The sequence below is a fragment of the Ammospiza caudacuta genome, chromosome Z (genome assembly GCF_027887145.1).
Source record: "Ammospiza caudacuta isolate bAmmCau1 chromosome Z, bAmmCau1.pri, whole genome shotgun sequence".
NCBI classification, from domain to species: domain Eukaryota; kingdom Metazoa; phylum Chordata; class Aves; order Passeriformes; family Passerellidae; genus Ammospiza; species Ammospiza caudacuta.
In genome coordinates, this window is record NC_080632.1 from 86,601,329 (window position 1) to 86,622,393 (window position 21,065).

General features: G+C 40.6%; 1 protein-coding gene across 3 annotated transcripts in view; it reads right to left on the reverse strand.

Moving 5' to 3' along the window:
• The window catches only part of DYM (dymeclin), a 209,911-nt gene that overhangs the window by 125,419 nt on the left and 63,427 nt on the right, over positions 1-21,065 (reverse strand). For all 3 annotated transcript variants that reach the window (XM_058823249.1, XM_058823248.1, XM_058823247.1), the window contains exons 9-10: positions 6,922-7,104; positions 3,272-3,450 (exon numbers count right to left, since the gene is read on the reverse strand). In XM_058823249.1, coding sequence (XP_058679232.1) covers positions 3,272-3,450; positions 6,922-7,104 — 362 coding nt within the window. The remainder of the gene's footprint in view (positions 1-3,271; positions 3,451-6,921; positions 7,105-21,065) is intronic.

The window sequence follows — 21,065 nt, forward strand, 5'->3', positions numbered from 1 at the left end:
TCAGGAGCAGCTTTTAATGGTGGCAAGAAACAGCCACCATTAAAAAGTTACTTTTAATCCCCAAAACAAGTGCAGGTAAAAACAAAGACTGAAAATTGCAGGTGCTATATCCAGTCCAAGGTTGGTTTTCCCAGTAAAGTTTAAAAATAGATTGTCTTTAGTACTCAACAAAATACAAGCAGCAACCTGCTTAAGACAAATTTATACAACAGGAAAAAATATTGCTGTAGCATCAGCTGATATAAATACATCACCATGTATGTTATTTCATTCCAATGATGTTGAACAGCAACAAAATCTCCATTCAGCAGCCAAAGAAAACACATCAAATGGCTCATTTCTTACACGCAGAAATCTAACTGGTATATTTACTTGCAATACTGGTGCTCATTGCTCTTTCAAACAGAAGGCTTGACAGACTCCCATCCACAGACCAGAACGCTATGCTTATCAAAAAATGTGCTAGCTGCCCTCTATTTCATCTGTCCCACCACTTTCTGGAGGATCCCTGCAAGCACTTTCAAAAGGAATGCCCAATACTAGATGTAAACTTCTCTAACATCAGATATTTATTCAGTTATTTTAAAAAATGAAGTAAAGAAGGACACATAAAGATCCTAATCATTTTGCCAAGCAGAATTATATTAAAAGCAAAAAAAGGTTCTTTATTAACAATAAAACATGAAGTCCAACAGAGGGTGAAGGTATTTAGCTGTAACTGGCAGAGGGAGAATCATACAAATGAGGAAGTGAGCTGAGACAGTATCTGTTATACCAGCTAAGAAAAACAAACTTTAACTTACAAGTTACACTAAAGTTGAAAAAGAGCAGAGACACATTTCAAAAAATCCTTATGAAATGTTACAGAGCACCTTCTGGTGATGCTTCCTGGGCACAGAAAGGGAGAAAAATTGAAACAGGGGAAAACACAACATATGGGATGCACTGAGTGCAGTGAAACAGGAAGAACCTGCAAAACCCCCTAAAGTTTAGAATGAACTCTGAGCTGCCTGTGGACGTGATCTCTCACACAGCACCTATGTAGCTTATACGCCATTCATCCAACTGCCTCTGCACAAAGAGGCCACTGATTTACACCACATGCCTCTAAAAAGTCCTTCACCCCCATTCAAAGATCATTTTGACTCTGGATTAATGACCTTACTGTTTTCCTCCCATATCTCTGAATAGTGGGAATCAAACCTCCAGGCTTTAATTCTTACCATCCCTCTCCATAAGCAGAGACTCCTGTTTTTTGAAGGATTTCCCTTTATGAAGGCACATACACATCCCAAGGTTCCCCAAGCTCTTCTCTGACCAGCTAGAGTTACCTTCCTAGCCCTCTCACAGTGTTATTGCTAACTTTAAAGCAAAAAAAACTCCCATGTTTCTCAACAGGGATCCATTTTTCAATAGTCTGTAACTATTTTTAGTTACAGACTATTGGAAGTACAGTCTGGAAGTACAACACCAGAATAGTGCACAGTGTATCAGCACCACTCTTGCCACACAGGGAAGCCAGCTCCAGTCCCTCAAGTCCCTTTATCTCATTATCAGCTCTAAGACTGAATTATCCTTTTTCACCACAGGACTGTAGTTAGGAGATCACGATTTCTTCGTCCACTACTCCTCCCAGCCCTCCCAATTCTTTTTGGTCTGGCTCAGCCTGCCTTACTGAGCAATTAAAACTGCTCTTGTCAGTTGGCTGCTGCTTATCCTTATCTACTGGCCCAATAGAAAAAAGAGGATTGAACAAAGATGTCAGTTACTTGTCAGTAGAGATCACAAAGAAGCAGCATGAAGAGCAAATTAAGAGAAGTCTCAAATATTGGTACTGAAAAAAAAAATTAAAATACTCACAAAAACATACTGTTGACTTTTCAGTGATGCTTTTCTGAATTTTTCCAGCTTTTCCCAAGAAGTGTTTAAAGTTGCTGATAATTTCTGGGATTTTCTGACTATTTTTTTTTAGGTGATAATATATGAAAATATCCTGCACTGCAGAGTATCAGAGTACCTGCATCTTGACTTATTTTGACAGATGCACCACACTGTTTTTCTGGAAGCTTTACAGTGTATCAGACACCATAATTATGAAACAATGCACACACTTGTCTAGAGCAACCTGGGATAGTGGAAGGCATCCCTGCACATGCAAGGGCCTGGAACAAGATGGGCTTTAAGGTCCCTTCCAACCCAAACCATTCTAGTATATGCTGTGAGTCTAAAGATACAGCAAATTGTTACAGTTAGCAGCTGTTAACTTGTCAAATCACACACTAGCAGCCCCAAGAATTATACGTGGCCATTTGTTCACAGAATTCATGTGAAATGACTCAGCCCTTGCCTACATAATCTGCCATGGACACAGGAGTTCAGTCTTGAATCAATTCAGCATCACCATCTCACCCCAGTTTGCCAACAGTGGCGTCTATCAACTCTGATTTTAGCAATACATCTGCTGGGACTTGGACTGAAACCAAACTCACTCCATATCTGCCATCAAACAGGCAAGGGATCTAATTACCTGGCAAGATTTCAAATATTAAAATGGAAAGGGTCCTCTATTCTGTTACCAATTCCCCTAGACAGCCATTATCTTATTAAAGGAATGCTTTTTAATAAGTAAGATTTGTTAAAGTGGTTTGTGACATTACTAAAGTGGGGAGCATAAGCTAATTTATAACCTACAAAACCATACCAGGTGTCTGTTATATTGGCCATTAACCACAATCCTATTTAAGCAGCTAAAAGGCACTACAGTTGTATTTCTATAAAATCTGTGAGCTGCTCCTTGAGGAGTTTCAGTCTTAGGTCAACCCTGTAAGACATTTGGCATGTTAGTCCAGTCACAGCTCATTTTGTTAGCTATTACTCCTGAAAGCACAGAGACAGCTTGTGCAACTTTTTGGCCTGAATATCCAAAAGCAATAAATAAAATAATGAATGGAATGATATCTGCTACCAGTTTCTCTACACAATGATCAGTAGTGGGCAGGTTTGACCTGGGTCATGATAGTGGCACAGAGAAAGAGGGAATCCAAGATGGTCTTGTAGCGTTAGCAGTACCACCCTTGACTGCAGTGACATGCTCAGCAGCACACTCCTGAGATGATGTAACAAAAACGCTTAAGTGAGCTAGAACTGGCAAATGAGTGATCCAGAACCTATTGCTCCCACTGCAGAACAGAGGTCCCTGGCAGCTGGTGAGACCCAAGTTCACAGGGACAATCCCTGGTGAGGAGAATAAAGGAGGCAGAGCAAGACTCACCAGATTCTCTATGTCTGTCCGTGCCAACACGTAGGTGCGCATGTTGCTGTTCTGGTGCAGAAGCATGTATAGGAGAAGAGTGGCTTGATCAGATTTCTGCTGATCACATAAAGCTGTGTATAAACTGTTAAAGTTAATCTGGAAAGCGTGTGGATTTGATGACGAAAAAGCAGTGTTATCTGAAATAAAGAAATAAAATAAAGTCTTTAACAAATACATTTATCATTCAGTTATTTGTTAATTTTACAAAATCACTGGGGGAAATATTTAATACACCACAGAAAGGAGGAAACAAAAATCACCCATGATTCTTATTACCAATGGTCATAAACCATAATAGAGTCTCATAAAGATTCAGTTGTGCCAAAAAGCTGAGATTGTCCTCCCATACAAGCCTCAGTAAGACCCCAGTACCTGCACAAAACATTCATCCTTTTTCATGAAACAATTTTGTTCCTCCGTCCCACTTCCACTGCTAAGAAGGAATGTGATCCCAGGAGCTGTTTCAAGGGGGCAGATACAAAGTCTTCTCTGGAAACAATATACCAGTGATTAACTAACAAACCCTGCACATCAACCTTACAGGTTCAGTTCTCTGCCATTAAGGCAGAGTGTCTCCCATCCATCCCTCTTTTGGTATAAAGGGTGGATGTGCATAGGTCAAGATTACTGTGATATCTCAGTGAAAGGTAGGTGTCAGGACTTTAGAGGTGTGTGGTGGAGAGTTTGGTGAGTTAACTGATGTAAAACATCACATCACATTGTCTGACATCCCTCAAAGTAACAGCAGTTTGTTCATAATCACAATACATTCTGTGCCACGGCTGGAAGTGAAAATAAACAGATTTCTGTTCACAGAACCTTTACCAGCCTCAACAAAAACATCCATCTGCACAGATACCTAAGGTTTAGAAATTCCCCATGGAAACAGAAAAAGCTAGTACTTACAGGGGGCTTTTGAAGAAGGTAGAGAGTGAGACAATTTTTATATGGGCAAATAGCCATAGGATGAGGGGGAAGGGTTTTAAACTGAAAGAAAAGACATTTAGATAAGAGATCAGGAAGAAATTCTTCCCTGTGAGGCTGATGAGGCCCTGGCACAGGTTTCCCAGAGAAGCTGTGGCTGTCCCTGGATCCCTGGCAGTGTCCAAGGCCAGGTTGGACAGGGCTTGGAGCAAGCTGGGATAGTGGAAGGTGCCCATGCCCAAGGCAAGAGAGTTGAAACTGGGTGATCCTGAAGGTCCCTTCCAACTCAAACCACACTATGGTTCTATGATTTTAAGACCATATTCCTATTGAAGTTTGCTAAGTAGCTTTCAACACAGAAGAGCATGGCAGTCGTCATGTATTTTGAACAACATTTCCACCCAGCATTTTGGATGGAAAAAGTGCTTGGAATTGCTGCAGAAGCCCTGCAGGAGCCCTGGCTGCCATTGGTTTTGTGGGGCCCAGCAGACAGCGTGCTGGGGAGCCATCACTCCTCTTGGCCAGGGCAAGGGGGGACAGCTCCAGCCATTGAGCTGGAGGCAGCAGGAGGCCCTGGAGCAAACAGAACCCCTGCCTGCAGGAGCTGGGAACCACACGGAGACGCAGCCCCACGGCGATGGAAACCCTGCCGGTCCCAAACCCACGCACCCGCGGGCGTCGGAGAGACTCCAACCTGGCCTTCCTCAACTACTGACCATGACTATGGAGCAGCTGGATTAAAATCTTCCTGCTTTGGGCAGGAATTTCCCTTCAGGAGGAAAACATGGATGTAGACAGCAAAACCAGAACAATTCAGTCCTTGGTGCCACAGGTCATTAGCTGAGAAGCTTCCCTTGGCTTTGCAGCTTCACTTCCGTGAACGTTTAAGCTGCGCCACTGGGATTTATAGCATTTCACTATCAGTTTTATTAAAGGATACTAAAAAGTCCAGTAAAATAAAAATCTAAACAGAAAAAGAAACTTACCAGCAACACTAGCATATCCTGTATTATTCTGCAGAACAGTAAGCTGATCAACAGAAAAATTAAACTATTCTAGACCATGAACAAAAAACCCCCATCCTGAATTCTTCTCGTTTTGTCCCAATTAAATTATAGAATTTATTTTTTAAAAATGCCAATTTTCCTTTTATAGTATATATTATTACTGCAACCAGCTTCTTTTTTTCCACATTACTTTCCTCTTACAAACCCCTTAGAATGTTCACAGAAATCAAATTTAAGCTCAATTATGAGTATTGCTAGCAGGAACAAGTTTCTGGGAAACAATAAGTCATTCCATCAACACACACATGTGGAGAAAATATAGCTTTTCATGCTACATTTGACACAAAATAAATTATTTCAAAATTTTATAATGATGTATGTATAGCGCGCTTTAATGAAATACATTACTGGCTACTGGTGGCATGAAACAAAGTCAACCAAAATACAACATTAAAGAAAGCTTGCGGTTTAAAGACAGAACAAAACAAAAACTTTATCAACAATTTGATCTCAATCACCTGTAAATGGTATCCAATAAATCAAAGAAGCATGTTAGGACTCAGAATTCTTCTTATGAGAACAATCCTCCCCCTTCACAACCCAATAAATTTTCATAGGTAATGGTGAATTAATTTAGAGCTCAACCTGGTTAAAACTTAATGGACAAAGGAATACAAAAACTCCCCAGAAGAAAGTGCATAACTCAGGATATTACTGTGGCTTCACAGGTTGTCACACAGCTCCTGAGCCCTGTGCACAGTGCCAACCTGCACAAAGCCACTGAAAGGTAAAACCACATGGCTCAGGTTCAGAGATTTAGATGTGGATAAAGTACACATGGAAAATGGTGGAGTCCCCATGCCCGCAGGGATTTAAAAGCCGCGTGGATGTGGCACATGGGGACAAGGGGTAGTGGTGGCCTTGGCGGTGCTGGGGAATGGCTGGACTTGGAGGGCATTTCCAAAGGCACAGGCCGCATACTGAACTCTCTAGATAGCACAAGCTGTGTTAGGGCATTCCTGGGTTCAAATAAGACCCTCTGTGAGTCAGTGCCACATGGCACCTGCAGTTACCTGACACAAGACGGGATCCTGCCTTCTCAAAACCCAGACAAGCACCAAAACAAACCTCTGAAACCTCTCATACATACAAAACTCATGGAAGTGTTTATGTTAAACGTTTTTTCTTACATTTGAAATAAAAGAATACAGTCAGCAAACCCAGGCACCAGTTTATTTATTTACCTTCTCTCTAAGGACCATGACTCCAGAACAAAAAGTGCTACAAATTTTTAGGGGACTCCTGCAGGTTCTTGGATAATCAATCTACTTATAGGTTAGTTTTATGTATATTTTATGAAAGTATAGAGTCACAGTATCATCATCAGCAGAAATCTTCAAAAACTTCCAGTCCAGGAAGTAAACTGGACCAGGACTATGAAGCTTTCTAGTATTTCTCAAGTCAGAAGAATAAAGTATCCTCCTTCTGCCCCCATCACAAAGTCCCAGCAGCTGAGGAACTCCACCTCAAAACTCCCTGATAAAAATGTGTTATTACTGCTCTTCCATGGCTGTGCTGGAAGGACAACAAATCTTGGAAAGAGAAGCTCTAAGCAATCACAGCGTCTTAAAACTCCACTTCATCAGCTCAGGCTCAGAAGTAAGAACAGATACAAACCTTGTGTGTTCTTGAAGGACATGATGGCTTGTCTGTAGGGGTTTGGGGTGTCTGGAGAGTCAGTCAGGTTGGCCAGTACCAGCAGCAGCAGCAGGCTCTGGCTGGCCAGAGGAGAGCACTGCTCCACCTGTGCCGATGCTTTGCTGCCCACCCCACCCAGCGTGAACACGGTCCACAGGCCAGCTGCAGAGAAAACAACAATAACAGGTTTGGTCATATTTTAATAAACAAGGCTATTTTAGAGTGTAGGTTTAGATTAGATATTGGAACAAAATCCTTCTCTGTGAGGGTGGGCAGGCCCTGACAGAGGTTTCCCAGAGCAGCTGTGGCTGCCCCTGAGTCCCTGGAAACATCCAAGGCCAGGCTGGACAGGGCTTGGAGAAACCTGGGACAGTGGGAGGTGTCCCTGCACATGGCAGGGGTGGCACTGGATGAGCTTTAAGGTCCTTCCAGTCAAACCATTCTCTGATTACACAATTGTACATTGTGCATTTACAGCTCCAGTAATAAGGCATAATGTATAAAGTAAATGCAATGTCCCCTGAAGCTGCTTGAAAAAACTCTCATTATCACATTGCTTAAACTTTGATGATTGGGACTCAAATGCAGAGTCATTTCACACTTACAGCACTGAAAACAATTAACTCCAATACTAAACCACAGCATTTGAAATTCCTGTTCCTAATTACAGCAGTGTTGGTGAAACCAAATGACCAGCTACATGCCCAAATACTGATTAGAGGAGAAGGAGCATCAGAGGAGGAATAAAGGACTCCCCTCATCCCTCTCCAGCAAATCCTTTAGTCCTTATACCCTTGCCACTGCTCATGGGAGTGTATTACAGAACAAGAAAAAACTAAGAAAAGCACTAGAACTGAAACAGAGATGCTGCAGACTCAGCATTGTTGGAGTACAAAGTCAGAGGAAAGGATCAAACCTCTATGTTTTATGACATCTGGGCTCTTCATACATTCATTCCAAGGGAATAAGAAGCAGCCACTCCCAATCACACAGTATTAGATTCACACCAAATGCCTGCCTAGCAGTTAATTTTTTTGAGTGTATCTTGAAATTTTATTACAGAGACTAAGCATTTAATCAAATTTAACAGGTCAAAGCTTTGAGTTATACAGGTTAAAAATATTAAGTTTTACTTAAAAAAAGGTAAATCCTTATTTCCTCTTTTAATTAATGCCTATATCAAAAATTAAATACAACACAGCTTCTTAAAGAAAAGAGAAAAAATAAGAAAACTTAATTTCCAGTCTTCTAGTCATCAAGCTTCAAGGTGTAAAAAACTTCTAAGTCATTTGAATGCAAAATACTAAAGTATAACCAGTTAAAAGAATTTCAAGTACTCTTAGCCCTACAAGATTTCAAGCCTTCCAATGAGTACTTTTCTTCACATGTAATTATACATACAGATTATGTAACAAACATAATACAGTCAGATTATGTAACAAACCAGTGCTCCCTCATTAGGACAATTGCAGGACAATTACTGCCATGTCATAGGCAAGGGGACTAATGCCACTCAGTGTTAAGCAGCTTGAGAGAGTTCTTATAATAAAAAGTACTATAATTGCAGCCTTCCTAGCAAAAATTTCATGTTACATTAGTAACCCTTTATCACCATGTTTTTCACCCACAGTTCTTATCAAAATGAATGATGTTGACCATGAAGTTTTTCAAGTCGGTTAACCAGAGAGGTAACACGCAAAGAAACTTTTTAAAAACCCTGAAACAACTGTACATTTATCATCACGTGCTAAAGAAACTAAAATTCATCAGATTTCTATTCTTAAAATTTAGTGCTTTTCATTTTCTACTACCTCATCCCTCTATGGCTGTCATCTGCCATTACATCTTTCCTCAATAGTTAGGAAAAGAGGGATATGGCCAAAACACCAGTGATTAATCTGAATCTTCCACCAGGGAGAACAAGGTCATGATGTCCAAGAGATATTGTACATGATTATGTGGCCCAAGTAACCTCCTGAAGCTCTCTTGTGTGTTGGCAAATCCTCCAGAAAGCCAACCCCATGTTACAGGTTCATAACATTCCTTTCAGCTGCAAGGCCACCTAATTCCTTTAGGACCTAAGTATTGGCTGATGCTTCCAACACACTCAAGTTAAAAACATTTTAAAGGAAAATATTATTTCTGATCATAAACATCACATTAAAATGCTAAACAGGTAAAGAGCCTGGGACAACAGAGGAACAGGAATTTTCTAGGTCTGTGTAGCAGTATGTTCACAATATCTGAAATATTACTTTGTTAAACCTAATTTTATATTTATGCATATTTGAAAATTACAAGACTATATTTACCTTAACACACAAAACAAAGTAATTTATGTGTGCTCTGTTAGAAGCTTTCCTTTATATTCTTTTCAGATCTGAAGTTAACAGAAAACATAGAAATATAGACACTGATACAGCGTGGACAGAATATTTCAGATTCTGCTTCTTCAGAACATCACAGGGAAAAAAAAAACAACAGAATAAGAGGAAGAAAATTTCATGTTTAAAAGGGATGAAGGTCAGGTTGGACAGGGCTTGGAGCAGCCTGGGATAGTGGAAGGTGTCCCCACTCATTGCAGGGGTAGGAATGAGATGAGCCTTGAAATCCCTTCCAACCCAAATCATTCCACGATTCCATGATTCCATGAAAATTTTTGTTTAAGCCAACAGGACAGCCACAGATGACTGCAACAGTACTAGTTCTGCCAGGCATCATTACAGGCATGAAGTGAAATTTGTCTAAATGCTTCAACATATAGACTGGATTTCTTTCACATTGAGGGTTTTTTTAATTTTACTTCTATCTTCTTGTCATCTTTTTCTATAGCACAAGAGAAATACAAATTCCAGATGTTTTTGTAAAGCTTTCTACATCTCTGGGAGGTAGTAAAGATAAGTGAGAGTCCTCAAAACTAAACCACTAAACTACAAAAAGAAGGAAAGGGTAGATTATCTGAAACAGCGTCATGAGGTACACTGCTTCTGAAGATTTATAAAATCTTCAAAAGGCTCTACAGTGCCAAATACTACCTTTCTGGACCCAATTGTAAGTCGGATGAAGTCAATAATCCACAGCCCTAAAACAGCTTCTTCAACGTTGTTGTGATTTAACACCACACAACCAATCATCCTCTCTTCTCTGGTGAGATGAGGAAGAGAACTGAGAGAAAACACAAAACTCACGGGTTGAGAGAAGTAAATTCAAGAGGACTGAAAAAAGAAGGGAAAATGATGATGATGATGATGATAATAATGATAAAAGAATATACAGAGGAAGTGATGCACAGTGCAGATGCTCACCACCTGCTGCAGACCCTGAAGCAGTGTCCACCCACCCCTGGGCAACATCCCCCAGAGTTTTATAGCTCAGCATGACAGGATATGGGATATTCCTTCAACAGTTGGGTCAGCCATTCTGGCTATGCCCCCTCCCAGCTTCCTGAATCTTAAGAAACCTTGAAGCTCATCCCATTCTAACCCCTGCCATGGGCAGGGACACGTTCTGCTATCTCAGTTTGCTCCAAGCCCCATCCAACCTGGTCTGGAACACTTTCAGAGATGGGGCAGGCACAGCTTCTCTCGGAAACCTGTGCCAGGGTGTCCCACCCTCACAGACAAAAATTTCTTCTGAAATTATGAGAAGATGGCACGTCCTTGATGCAAAGTAAGCATGACTTAGCAACAACTAGAACATCAGGCTGGTGTCAACATTACCCAGCACTGCAACTGCATCCAAGCTGAAAACAAGACAAACATTTAGGTATTTGGATCACTTACTTCACTAACACAGTTTACTATTTCCTGCAGAATACTTTCAATTGCATTTCTCTAATATTTGTCCATCACTTCTAGCTGCGTCCAGCTCTGGGCTCCCTAGTACAGGAGGGACATGGAGCTCTTGGAGTGGGCCCAGCGGAGAGTGACACATACACTGAAGGGCCTGGAGCATCTCTGTGGCAGGACAGGCTGAGGGAGCTGGGGCTGTGCAGGGCTGTGAGGGGGCCCGCAGCCCTGGCTGTCCCTGGCTGTCCCTGTGTGCAGGGAGGGACAGAGCAGGGCCCAGGCGCCGCTCCAGGCCCAGCAATGCCACCAGAGCCACGGGCGGGGACTGAGCCCAGCAATTCCCCTGCACAGGAGGCACAAAAACAGAGACCAGACAGGGGTGGAGTCTCCCTCAGCAGGGATATTCCAGAGCCCTCTGGACACAATGCTGTGCCCTGTGCTCTGGGATGGCCCTGCGGGAGCAGGGAGGCCCTTCCAGCCTGACCAGCTCTGGGATTCACTGATTTAACTTTATTTATTCACTCAGTCCCACATGGAACCACATTACTAGAAGTTTTGTCAATTGGAGAACTGTAAAACTCTGCCAATTATTTCTGGAAAATACTCGAATACTTTAATAAGAAGCTGGATGTTTTTACCTTTAAAACCAAATTAGCAGATTCATTTTTGCCCTTTTCTTTCACCAAACTAGGCACCACAGGCTTTTTTTCCCTGTCCATACAACTCTATGAAAGGCAGAGCAAGAAAAGCAGGTCATAAGAGCAAAGTATGTTATGTTGCAACAGAGAAGCTGAGATTTTCTGTAAGATGGCTGGAAACACAGTTTACAGCCATGAAAACAAAGCCAGCACTTTAATCTAGTTTGACAGTCTGTGAAACAACACTTAATGGCAAACAGAAGTTATGACACAGTCATCAAAATAGAACTTTCTTTCACCTGACTGTTATTTGATGTAAACACAACTCTGCAGAAATCTCAGCCTAATACCTGGTCTCTGTTACACAATGAGATACAAGTAAGGTTCATGTTTGTATCTACTTTGGAAAAGTTTAAACATGCTTATTTATAGTTTCACAAGAATAAGAAGAATTTTAAGTGTTTTACTATGAAGACATTTTGAAACTAAGGGTGCAGAAGGTACTCTAAAAACTCATCACACTCATATAAAGCATTGCAATTTTCAATCAACAACTTCTAACACTATCTACCATTACTTTAAGTCAGAAGATCAACCGACTGTGAGCTATAATTGATTTTTGAGCTCTCCTGGATTAGTTATTAAACTAGTTGTAATTCTTCATCAAAATGTATTATTCACCTTTCAACCTTCAGTGTCAAGACTCAGAAGACAAACTCTCTGACTTCTCATGCTGGACAGAGCATTAAATTAATGCCAAGGAAATTGGAGTTACTTACTTCCAAGTTTCTTTCTAGGAAAATAGTATTGTTTAGGTTTTTTTTTTTAATCTAATAGTAGCTCAAAAGTTCAATTAAAGTAATCACTGAACTTCAACCTTTCCTTTGAACATCCTTCATTGCATTTAAATATAGGCATTAAATTGCAATTAATACTGGCAAAGCCTTTCTGAGTATGGTCCTGTCTCTCCTCACTGGAGCTTGGTAAGAGGGCAGACCCCTCCCTCATTCCCCATCACGTAACCCACATCCTCTCAAATATATTTAGCACCCTCCTATTGAGTTTTTTATTACTTTTGACAGGATTTTGCTGAGGGCACCAACTTGAGGTGCTGCTCCCAGGCTGCTTTTGAGACTGAATAGGACAAAATAAGAGTTTTAGTAGACATGAAAATTTTCAAAAAGTCTCTTGATCTCCCCCTGTCATTTTGACATTTCCAAAACAACAATCCTACTCCCTTGTTGCAAAAATGGAAAGAACACAAATAGATGAGGCTACAGAAGTTGGCAAAGCCAGTGTTAAATATCAGAAAGAAAACTCAACCACAACGAAAAAAGCCCAAAACAGAACAGATCTAACTTATGGTTAGTAATACATCCAAGTCCTAGTTGCACATTCTGCTTTCCTATTTCTGAAGCTTTTAGCATCCAGAAGATTGTCCAATCCAAGGCATCACTAAATAGAGATGATGAAGAATTAAAGCAAAAGTGATTTTCATTGCATCTAATTGTACCATCATGTAGTTCCTCCACCAAAACCAGTAAATAGCATATTATTAAAAAACATTACAATTACTGTTTAATTCTTATTATACTCAAGCAGCAGCACTGGGAACTGAGTGTTGTTTTTTAACGCTTATTATGTGTGTCACTTTTCTTAAGTCAATTCAATAGTTCTCACACTGTGGTCTGATGAACACTTTCTGGTGGCCCACGGAGAGCTGGCAGTTCACATTGTGCTGGCTCTTGTCCTTGTTTCCAGCTGCTACATTGTGTTAGAAGAAAGCTAAAAATACATAAATACTTTCCTACGATTACTTTTCCATGCAAGCAATTTCTCAAGTTGCCACAGGGATGTTATGTGATAATGAATGGGAGAGGAAAAAGAGGTCCATGGAATCATGAACGGGGATCAGTGAGGCAACTGCTGTATCAGGGGCATTTTATACTTTATAAAGCACATCTCCAACATCTCAGATCTTTAGTTAAGGAACTTAAACTGCAAATTGTGAAGAACCCAGGGTACACTGCTTAAGAGACTATAAAAACAGCAGCTCCATTAATTTTAGGGAAGTCCCACTGCAGATTTGTGAAGATTCATTACAGAAAGAAACTAGCAAAGCTGAAGTATAGGAAATACGGAATCATTTTTACATGGTTTATGAACCTGCATGTTAAATATTCCACTCTTGAGCAACATTAAACTCATCTGTAGCATAAATACACTGACATACACACAAACTACAATCTGTGACTGAAAAAGTCAGTCTGGTGACTGTAGATGTTTTAAGTAGGGAAACAGTAAAAACTCAGAAGCACAAAAATGGCTGTCTGTCCTAAATACTATAGTAACTTTTTGTTTGCAGTCACTTTTTAATTGCAGTAACTTTTTCAACTAACACAAGTTCCCACAAATGATACGTTTTTTGAAACATTTCACCTAGCATGATAATACAAATGGCAAAAGTAACAATTTTTAATTTTCAGCAATAGTTTTCATGGTCATCATTGTCCAGCACTGGACTAGCAGGATTAACCCAAGCTAGCATGAAACATAGGAAAAGTTCTACAAACAGCAATAAATGAATAGTTTCTGAATGTCAGACAGTCTAGCAAAATAAATTTGTACTTTAAGTACTGGTAGGCTAGCTGCTCTCAAAGTCATTAGCAGGCTGCAGCAAGAATTCACACATGGGAGACACTAAATTTAAAAGCATTTTAAGACAACAGCCATGTACCAACCCATCTTGACTCTGTTTCTTGTCTGGAACACAGGAATGGGACATGATGCGTATCAGAGTAAATGTGTGATCACTTGGAACTCCATATTCAGGCTTAAAATCCCATTGAACTACTACTTAGTCCTTAGTGCAAGGTCAAAGGCACACAATTTACACAGATGATTGCCATGGCTTTATTTCAGGTGCTGTGTTATATTTCAGTCGCTTTACTACTATATTTTAAGTATTTAATTCCTAAATACTACAGGAAAGTGACTGAAATGCTATAGAAAGATTAAGGGCATGTTTTAGATTACTTCTCTAAACGTCAAAAAGAATTATAGAAGTGATTTAAAAACCAAGTTATTTTCTTCTCAACAAATCACTGCAACAGAACAACTGCTCTATATTTCATAGACTTCAACTGGCTCATTGAAATACATGACTGAGTATGACTTAATTGTTTGAGGGTTTTCACACCTAATAACACTATTGTAAAGGAGACCAGTATTTCATCCTCCCTGCCAAGAACAGCAGAAGGTAGTTGTTTCTGTGGAGCCAAGCTCTGCAACACCAGCTCCCTGCCTGCCTGCCCCAGTTCCAGTCCCAGCCTCTCCAGGAACAGCCAAGCTCATGTCTCTGTACCCACACATTTCAAATACATCCCAGGCACTCGACTTTTTGATGTCACCACTGCTCCCAGTGCTGCAGCAGGACAGGAAAACCACAGCAAATGGCTGGGGTGCAGTGGAGGAGCCAGTGGGGAAAAGATAGCCCAGGAAATCTCCACACAAACCCTCTGAAGCCAGAGAAGCGCTGATGAGTCTGAAGTGCCCAGGGCTGTGATGTCATTAACACATTCTGGAAGTAGTTTTTCAGGAAATGAATCATGGAAGCAAGTGAAATGCAAAGATGTATTAGGTAACTGTGTCCATCCCCTATCCATGCAACAGTGTTCCCTCCAGAACAGCTTGTTATTCTATCCAGACTAATTTTAAGGGACTAGTAATGGAGCTTGAACCACATCCTTTGGGAAGCATGTTCCATAATCTAATAAACCTCAATGTTAAGATTTTTTTCCTAATATTCAGCTAAACATTGCTTTATTCAGCTTCATCTGCTTACTCCTTTAAGTGGTTCTGTGTAATACCATAAAACATTTCTGCCCCAGTTCAGTGTTTACAGCCCTTAAATAAAAGGCACAGTCAGGTCTCCTTTGTTGCCCAGCCAAATTACATACACACATTTTTCTTTCTTTTCTTTTAAAGTCTTTTCCAGTTTGCTTCCTGCAATTAATCCCAGCTCCAATACTTTGCACGACCTTTCAAATGTCATGGAACTGAAAAAGATTGCAAACACTAAATTGCATAGATTGATAAATAAGCATATCCCTCATTTCACTGCAGAAACAGTGTTTATTTCATTTTAAACCATTCATCTCCCTTTTTATCACTACATCTCAGGGGATCTTTACTGTGAAATTTGAAAACATCCAAGCCTTCCTCGGGGCAGGAACCTTAACTACTGCATTACTACTTTTTTTCTTGTTTTGGATTTTAAAATAAGAAGAAAATCACCTTCTCCCAAGACCACAAAGCTCAGCTACAGAGTTGCATTCTCATGAAAGCTTTTGACATCACAGAGGAATCAGAAATGTAAAAAGACACCCCCTAAAAAGTATTTAATCTGAAAAACTACAAAAACATAAAGAACCAAAGTCAACACCTGTAAACTCAGTGCAATCATATTACCTGTAACTATATATATTATTTACAGTTGGATTTGATGGTCTTCAAGGTCTTTCCCAAACTTGATGTTTCCATGAGTCTATGACAAATTTAACATTTCCAGACGGGATCTACTTCTCTTACTTGCCCAGAGATGCTGAAGTACGGAATAGCTTTGTTAGCTGGAAATCCCTGATGACATTTTTATTATATGTAATTGGAGCATGAGTAGTAGACATACCCAGAGACAGACACCTTGAAGAATTAAGCAAAGCAAATTACATAACATACTTCTGAATCAAAAGGCCAAATAAGGCTGGGAATAACTCTAACGAGCCATTAATTCACTTTTAGAAATAGATTAAAAATAACTATAGGAGGAGAACATCTTAAGCAAGAAATCTTCACATTTTTATTAGACCAAGTCCTGGCCTGCTGCTGGCAATACGTATTTCAACTCCTTTGGACACAAGTGATACATTTTCTGAGATGGAACAATACTCCTGCTGCACATTTGAAGACTGTCCAGTATAAGTGAAGCTGCAAATGTGGCCACAATATCAAGAAAAAATAAATAAAGGTTTTATGGTATAATACAAGAGCAAAATACCACAGTATTATGACTACTTGGAACCTGAGAAACTAAGTGCAAGCTTGAAGAGAGTGAGAGAGAGGAAAACGAATGAGAAATGTGGGAAAAACTGCAAATCCACCCAGTGTTGTATTTAATTTTAGAGGAACTGTCTGACTCAATCATCTATCAACCTTGGAACAGCAAACCTCACGCCAACAACAAGTTCACATAGAGACATTAAAAAGGAGTTGTTGGATGTTGGGGGTTGGGGCCTTGTTTTGGTTTGGGTTATTTTGGTGGGATTTTGGGGAGAGAAAGTTAGCTCTTGGAGAGGATTTTGTTCAGTCTTTTGTTTTTAAATTATTATTCATTTAATTATTTTTGTTTTTAATAGAAAAATTTTCTGGCTTTTTTGCCCAGGGTACCCTCCTGGTATTTTACTGTTCTTGTCAGAGTGCAAGGGAACACATTAAATGTGTATAATTCAACCAATTGTGGAACTTCCAGTAACATCTTCTGTTGACTCTATCAGGCAAAATACGAGGCAGAAACAAACATTGAAACATGTTACAAAGCAAACATCTTGTAAGTATTATTTTTAAATAGTGCTGATCAGGGTATTGATATTAACTAATGCTTTTGATGTAAGACCCTCAGGAGAACTTCATCCCCACACATAGTGGGGAAGGGGGAAGAAGAAATCCAGACAATCAATGAAAGAAGTGACCTGTAACGTTGCTAGACAGGTCAAGGCATCCAAGAAATTACTTTTGCAGAGCAGTAGATTTTTGTATCAGTTAGTGAGTTTAGCACACTGCTCCTTTTGGTTTGTCATGACTGCAGGCACTTAATTCACTCATATTCCCTATGAAAGGAAGAAGGAATAGCTAGCACAGTAAAGTCAGCACAGACCTGCTGCTTCCCTCCTAGACCTAAGTTTCATTCCTCCAAACTTGTGAAGCACCTCACCAATGGTACCTGCAGCAATTCCAGCCAGCTTCTCTATCAGCCTTCAGGAGAGCATTCAAAAACAAATAAAACTCCTAATATAAGCACAGCTGAAAGACCTGGAGTTCCACAGCTTAGGAATGCTCTGGCTGCCACCCTTATTTCTGAGAAGATCTGCTCACACTCCTTGGAGACTGTCACCTCTCCACAGTGCAATGGACATGTTATTTTTAAACCCAGCATTTCTTAACCCCTACTTTTCCTTTAAGAGGTAACATTTTGTTTGTGTGAGGTAACTTCTTCCTCTACACTACCTGCTACTCCAGTGACAAAGAAAACTCTAAGTCTTAATACTCTTGCTTGAAACCTGGTCCACCAGCAACTGCATGGAGCAGGGAAAGTCCCCCCTGGATGCTGGAACAGCCTCATGGACCTCACGAGGGGTGCAGCATCTGAGCCTCACTGGCACGACACTCTGTGGAACACACTTCATGAAAACTCAACATTCAGACAATTCTCCTGCCAGTTTTTCACCAAGTTTCTGCTCAATGTATGCAAACGGCAAGTTTTGGGACCCTGTAACTTAGCCAGATTTAGTAAACTTTAAGAGGGATTGTAAATGGCACATCTCTATCCACAACTTCAATCCCTAAGCCCCGCTTCCCAAATCTCAAGAGCCTGTTCCAAGGCATGAAGGCTCTAAAACTCCTCAATAAAACAGATGTAAGAATTCAGCATTGGTTAAGTAACATTTTTCCCTAACCTCATTCTCAGAAACAGAAGAACTGTTTTCAATTAAAGCAGTGCCAAAAAATTTTTTAAAAAATCTAAAAAAAAGAACCTAAGGAAGATACTCAGCATGAAAAGTTTCACCACAAACAACTAAGTCTGAAAAAAAAAAACTATGAGCAATGAAAATTGGATTTCACTACAGAAAGTGCTCTATAAGCTTATCTTGAGGCATCAATACCAGCTCCAGCCATACGAACATTATTTAAAGTGGCAGTTTTAATGATGAAGCATTGAGGAAAGCAGCAGTGCTGAGGAATGAAGTCCTACCCCCAGAAAAAGCGTGCCACAGGCAAAACTTTTCATTATCTTGACTAGCAGAAAATGCCTCCTCAGCTGAAAGAACCCAGTGTCCCTGCTCCGTGTCGGAGCGGGGCGTGAGCTGCTGCCAAGGCTGACGAGCTGTTTTATGTCAGCACCTGCCCTTTGGCTCCGCTCTCGCACTGACATCAACGGCAGCGGCATCAGACAGGAACACGTTTCTGTCACCAGACACCGCGGCTGGAGCCACACCAGCTGCGCAGCGCTGCCGCTCACGGAACGCTGCTTGGAGCCCTCTCATGGATCCAACGCCGACCGAATTCCCCCTCTTTTGGGTCGATGGCCAGCGTGGAGGGGATGGCGTAGGGAAAGGTTTTGGTGTGTCAAATTTACTATGAAAACAGAATACTATGGGGGGAGAAAAAGGTTGACTAAATATTACTGACTCTGCCTGCATGTTTTTTCCCAGCAAAAACTGATAGTTAACATTGAATTTACACAGAAACATGTGCTAACACTCATTAACTTTACTATTAAAGACTAAAATTACATATATAGCATTGAGAAAGTTTTGGTTCCAAATACTGATTTGCCAGTTTATGGAATGAATTACATAAAGATTTGCATTTATATGAAAAAATATATTTAGAGGCACTTTATTTTTTCTCTAGCGCGCACATTCAGTTCCATAATATTTCATCTTCAGTACCCAAAAATGTAAAAATGTTTTTACCACAGGGCAAGGGAATCCTCTGGGCTTTTCCTGTTCCTAAGCATTTTGCAATAGCGCCAAGCCATAAAGGGAAAAGAAGTTTGCCCTTTGGGAGCACAGTTAGGAAATAGTGAGGACAAGCCACTCCTGCCTCTCTGCCATCACCTACAATAGGGCCCATGCCTGAGAAAAAGGAGCTAATATAACTTTTTAATATAATGTACAAAGCAATTCTCATTCTGTATGAGATCAGTCTAGGAGTTAAAAAAGAAAATTTGAGCAGCACAACTGCCCTTGAGGTGGTACCGCAGTCTCCAGATCTGCACGTAGATCTCACTTGTGTGGAAGCTCCTTGGCAATCCCAAGGTAGCCCAGGCAAGCCCTATGATGCCGACAAGCTATGTAGGCCTCCACCATCAGCAGCTGCACAGAGACATCCTTTTAGGCTACCAGGTTTTGAGTGGCTCATTTGAATATTATAGTATTTTTCATAAGAAACATTTCTGCTATCCCAAACACACAAAATCACACAATGATTTGGGAGGAAAGGGACCTTAATATCATCTCATTCCAAGCCCCCACCTGCCATGGCAGGGACAGCTCCCACTGTCCCAGGCTGCTCCCAGCCCCATCCAGCCTGGCCTGGGGCACTGCCAGGGATCCAGGGGCAGCCACAGCTGCTCTGGGCACCCTGGGCCAGGGCCTGCCCACCCTCCCAGCCAGCAATTCCTAATTCCCAATGTGCCAAAATCTGTGCCTGCCCTCTGGCAGTGGGAGCCATTGCCTGGGTGCTGTCCCTGCCTGCCTTGTCCCCAGGGGCTGTGCAGCTCTCCTGGAGCCCCTGGAGGCCCTGGCAGGGGCTTTGAGGTGTCCCTGGAGCCTTCTCTTCTCCAGGATGAAATTCACTCCACATTCCCACAATTACTCCAACACTTCATGGAAAATCACAAGTGCCACTAAACTGTTTGGCATGAGCTGATAGCAGGCCTTGCTCAAAACAATTACCATTAGCAAGGTAAGACAATGAGAAACACCTATGTGTTGTATTTACATCCTAGAAGATCAACTGAAATTATTTGGTAAGTGGGAATCCTACACACATTATCACATGCAAACAGCATGTTTTATTAACCTTGAAGCAAGGCCCAGCATTTAAAACGTGAGGATAAGGATCAGGACAGTGGAATTTTATTCCCAGCTGCAATGTCAACTGATTGTGTAATTTTAGCCAAGCTTCAAGCATGTTATTTCCTCTTTTTCCCCTATCTATAAAAATGAGAATTTTCTACTTAATAAGGGCCTTTACATCCTGATGCCCTTGGCCTGAATGTGCGTTGTTCCTGAGCTGACGTCCCAATTTCCTAAGAGATCTCTGACCCACTGAAGAGAGTCAGAGCAGATTATATACACACTGGGACTGATTACACACCCATTCTGTATTTACATACAACTAGCTAATGATATAGATATATAGAATGTATCCAATTATACAGATATAATTATATAGATATATAAAGGACAGATCTTTGCTTGACAGATCCTCTCAGAATGGCAATTGCTGAGAGAAGCAGTTCAATAAACATAAACTATTGAGGCTGAAATTAGAAGCCAGCAGTGAATGAGATGGATAACCCTAATTCCAAAGTTGAAATTCTGCAGGCCAAAACAGCTTTTTCCTAGGAATATTTTTATATTTTGTATTATCTACATTTTTACATATACATTTGCTTTAACGTATTTACATATGTCATATTTGTATATGCTGTACATACATCTTATAAAACCACTTGAAATTGTTTAAGTGGGAATCTTACAAATTACCACATGCAAACAGCACGACTCAATATGACTAAATGTCATATTGATATAATATATTCTAGATTCATTAAACAATTTATTCTCATATGTAACTTACACATTTCATTTTTATATCTCCAAGTATTTTGATCCCTAAATGGTATATTTTT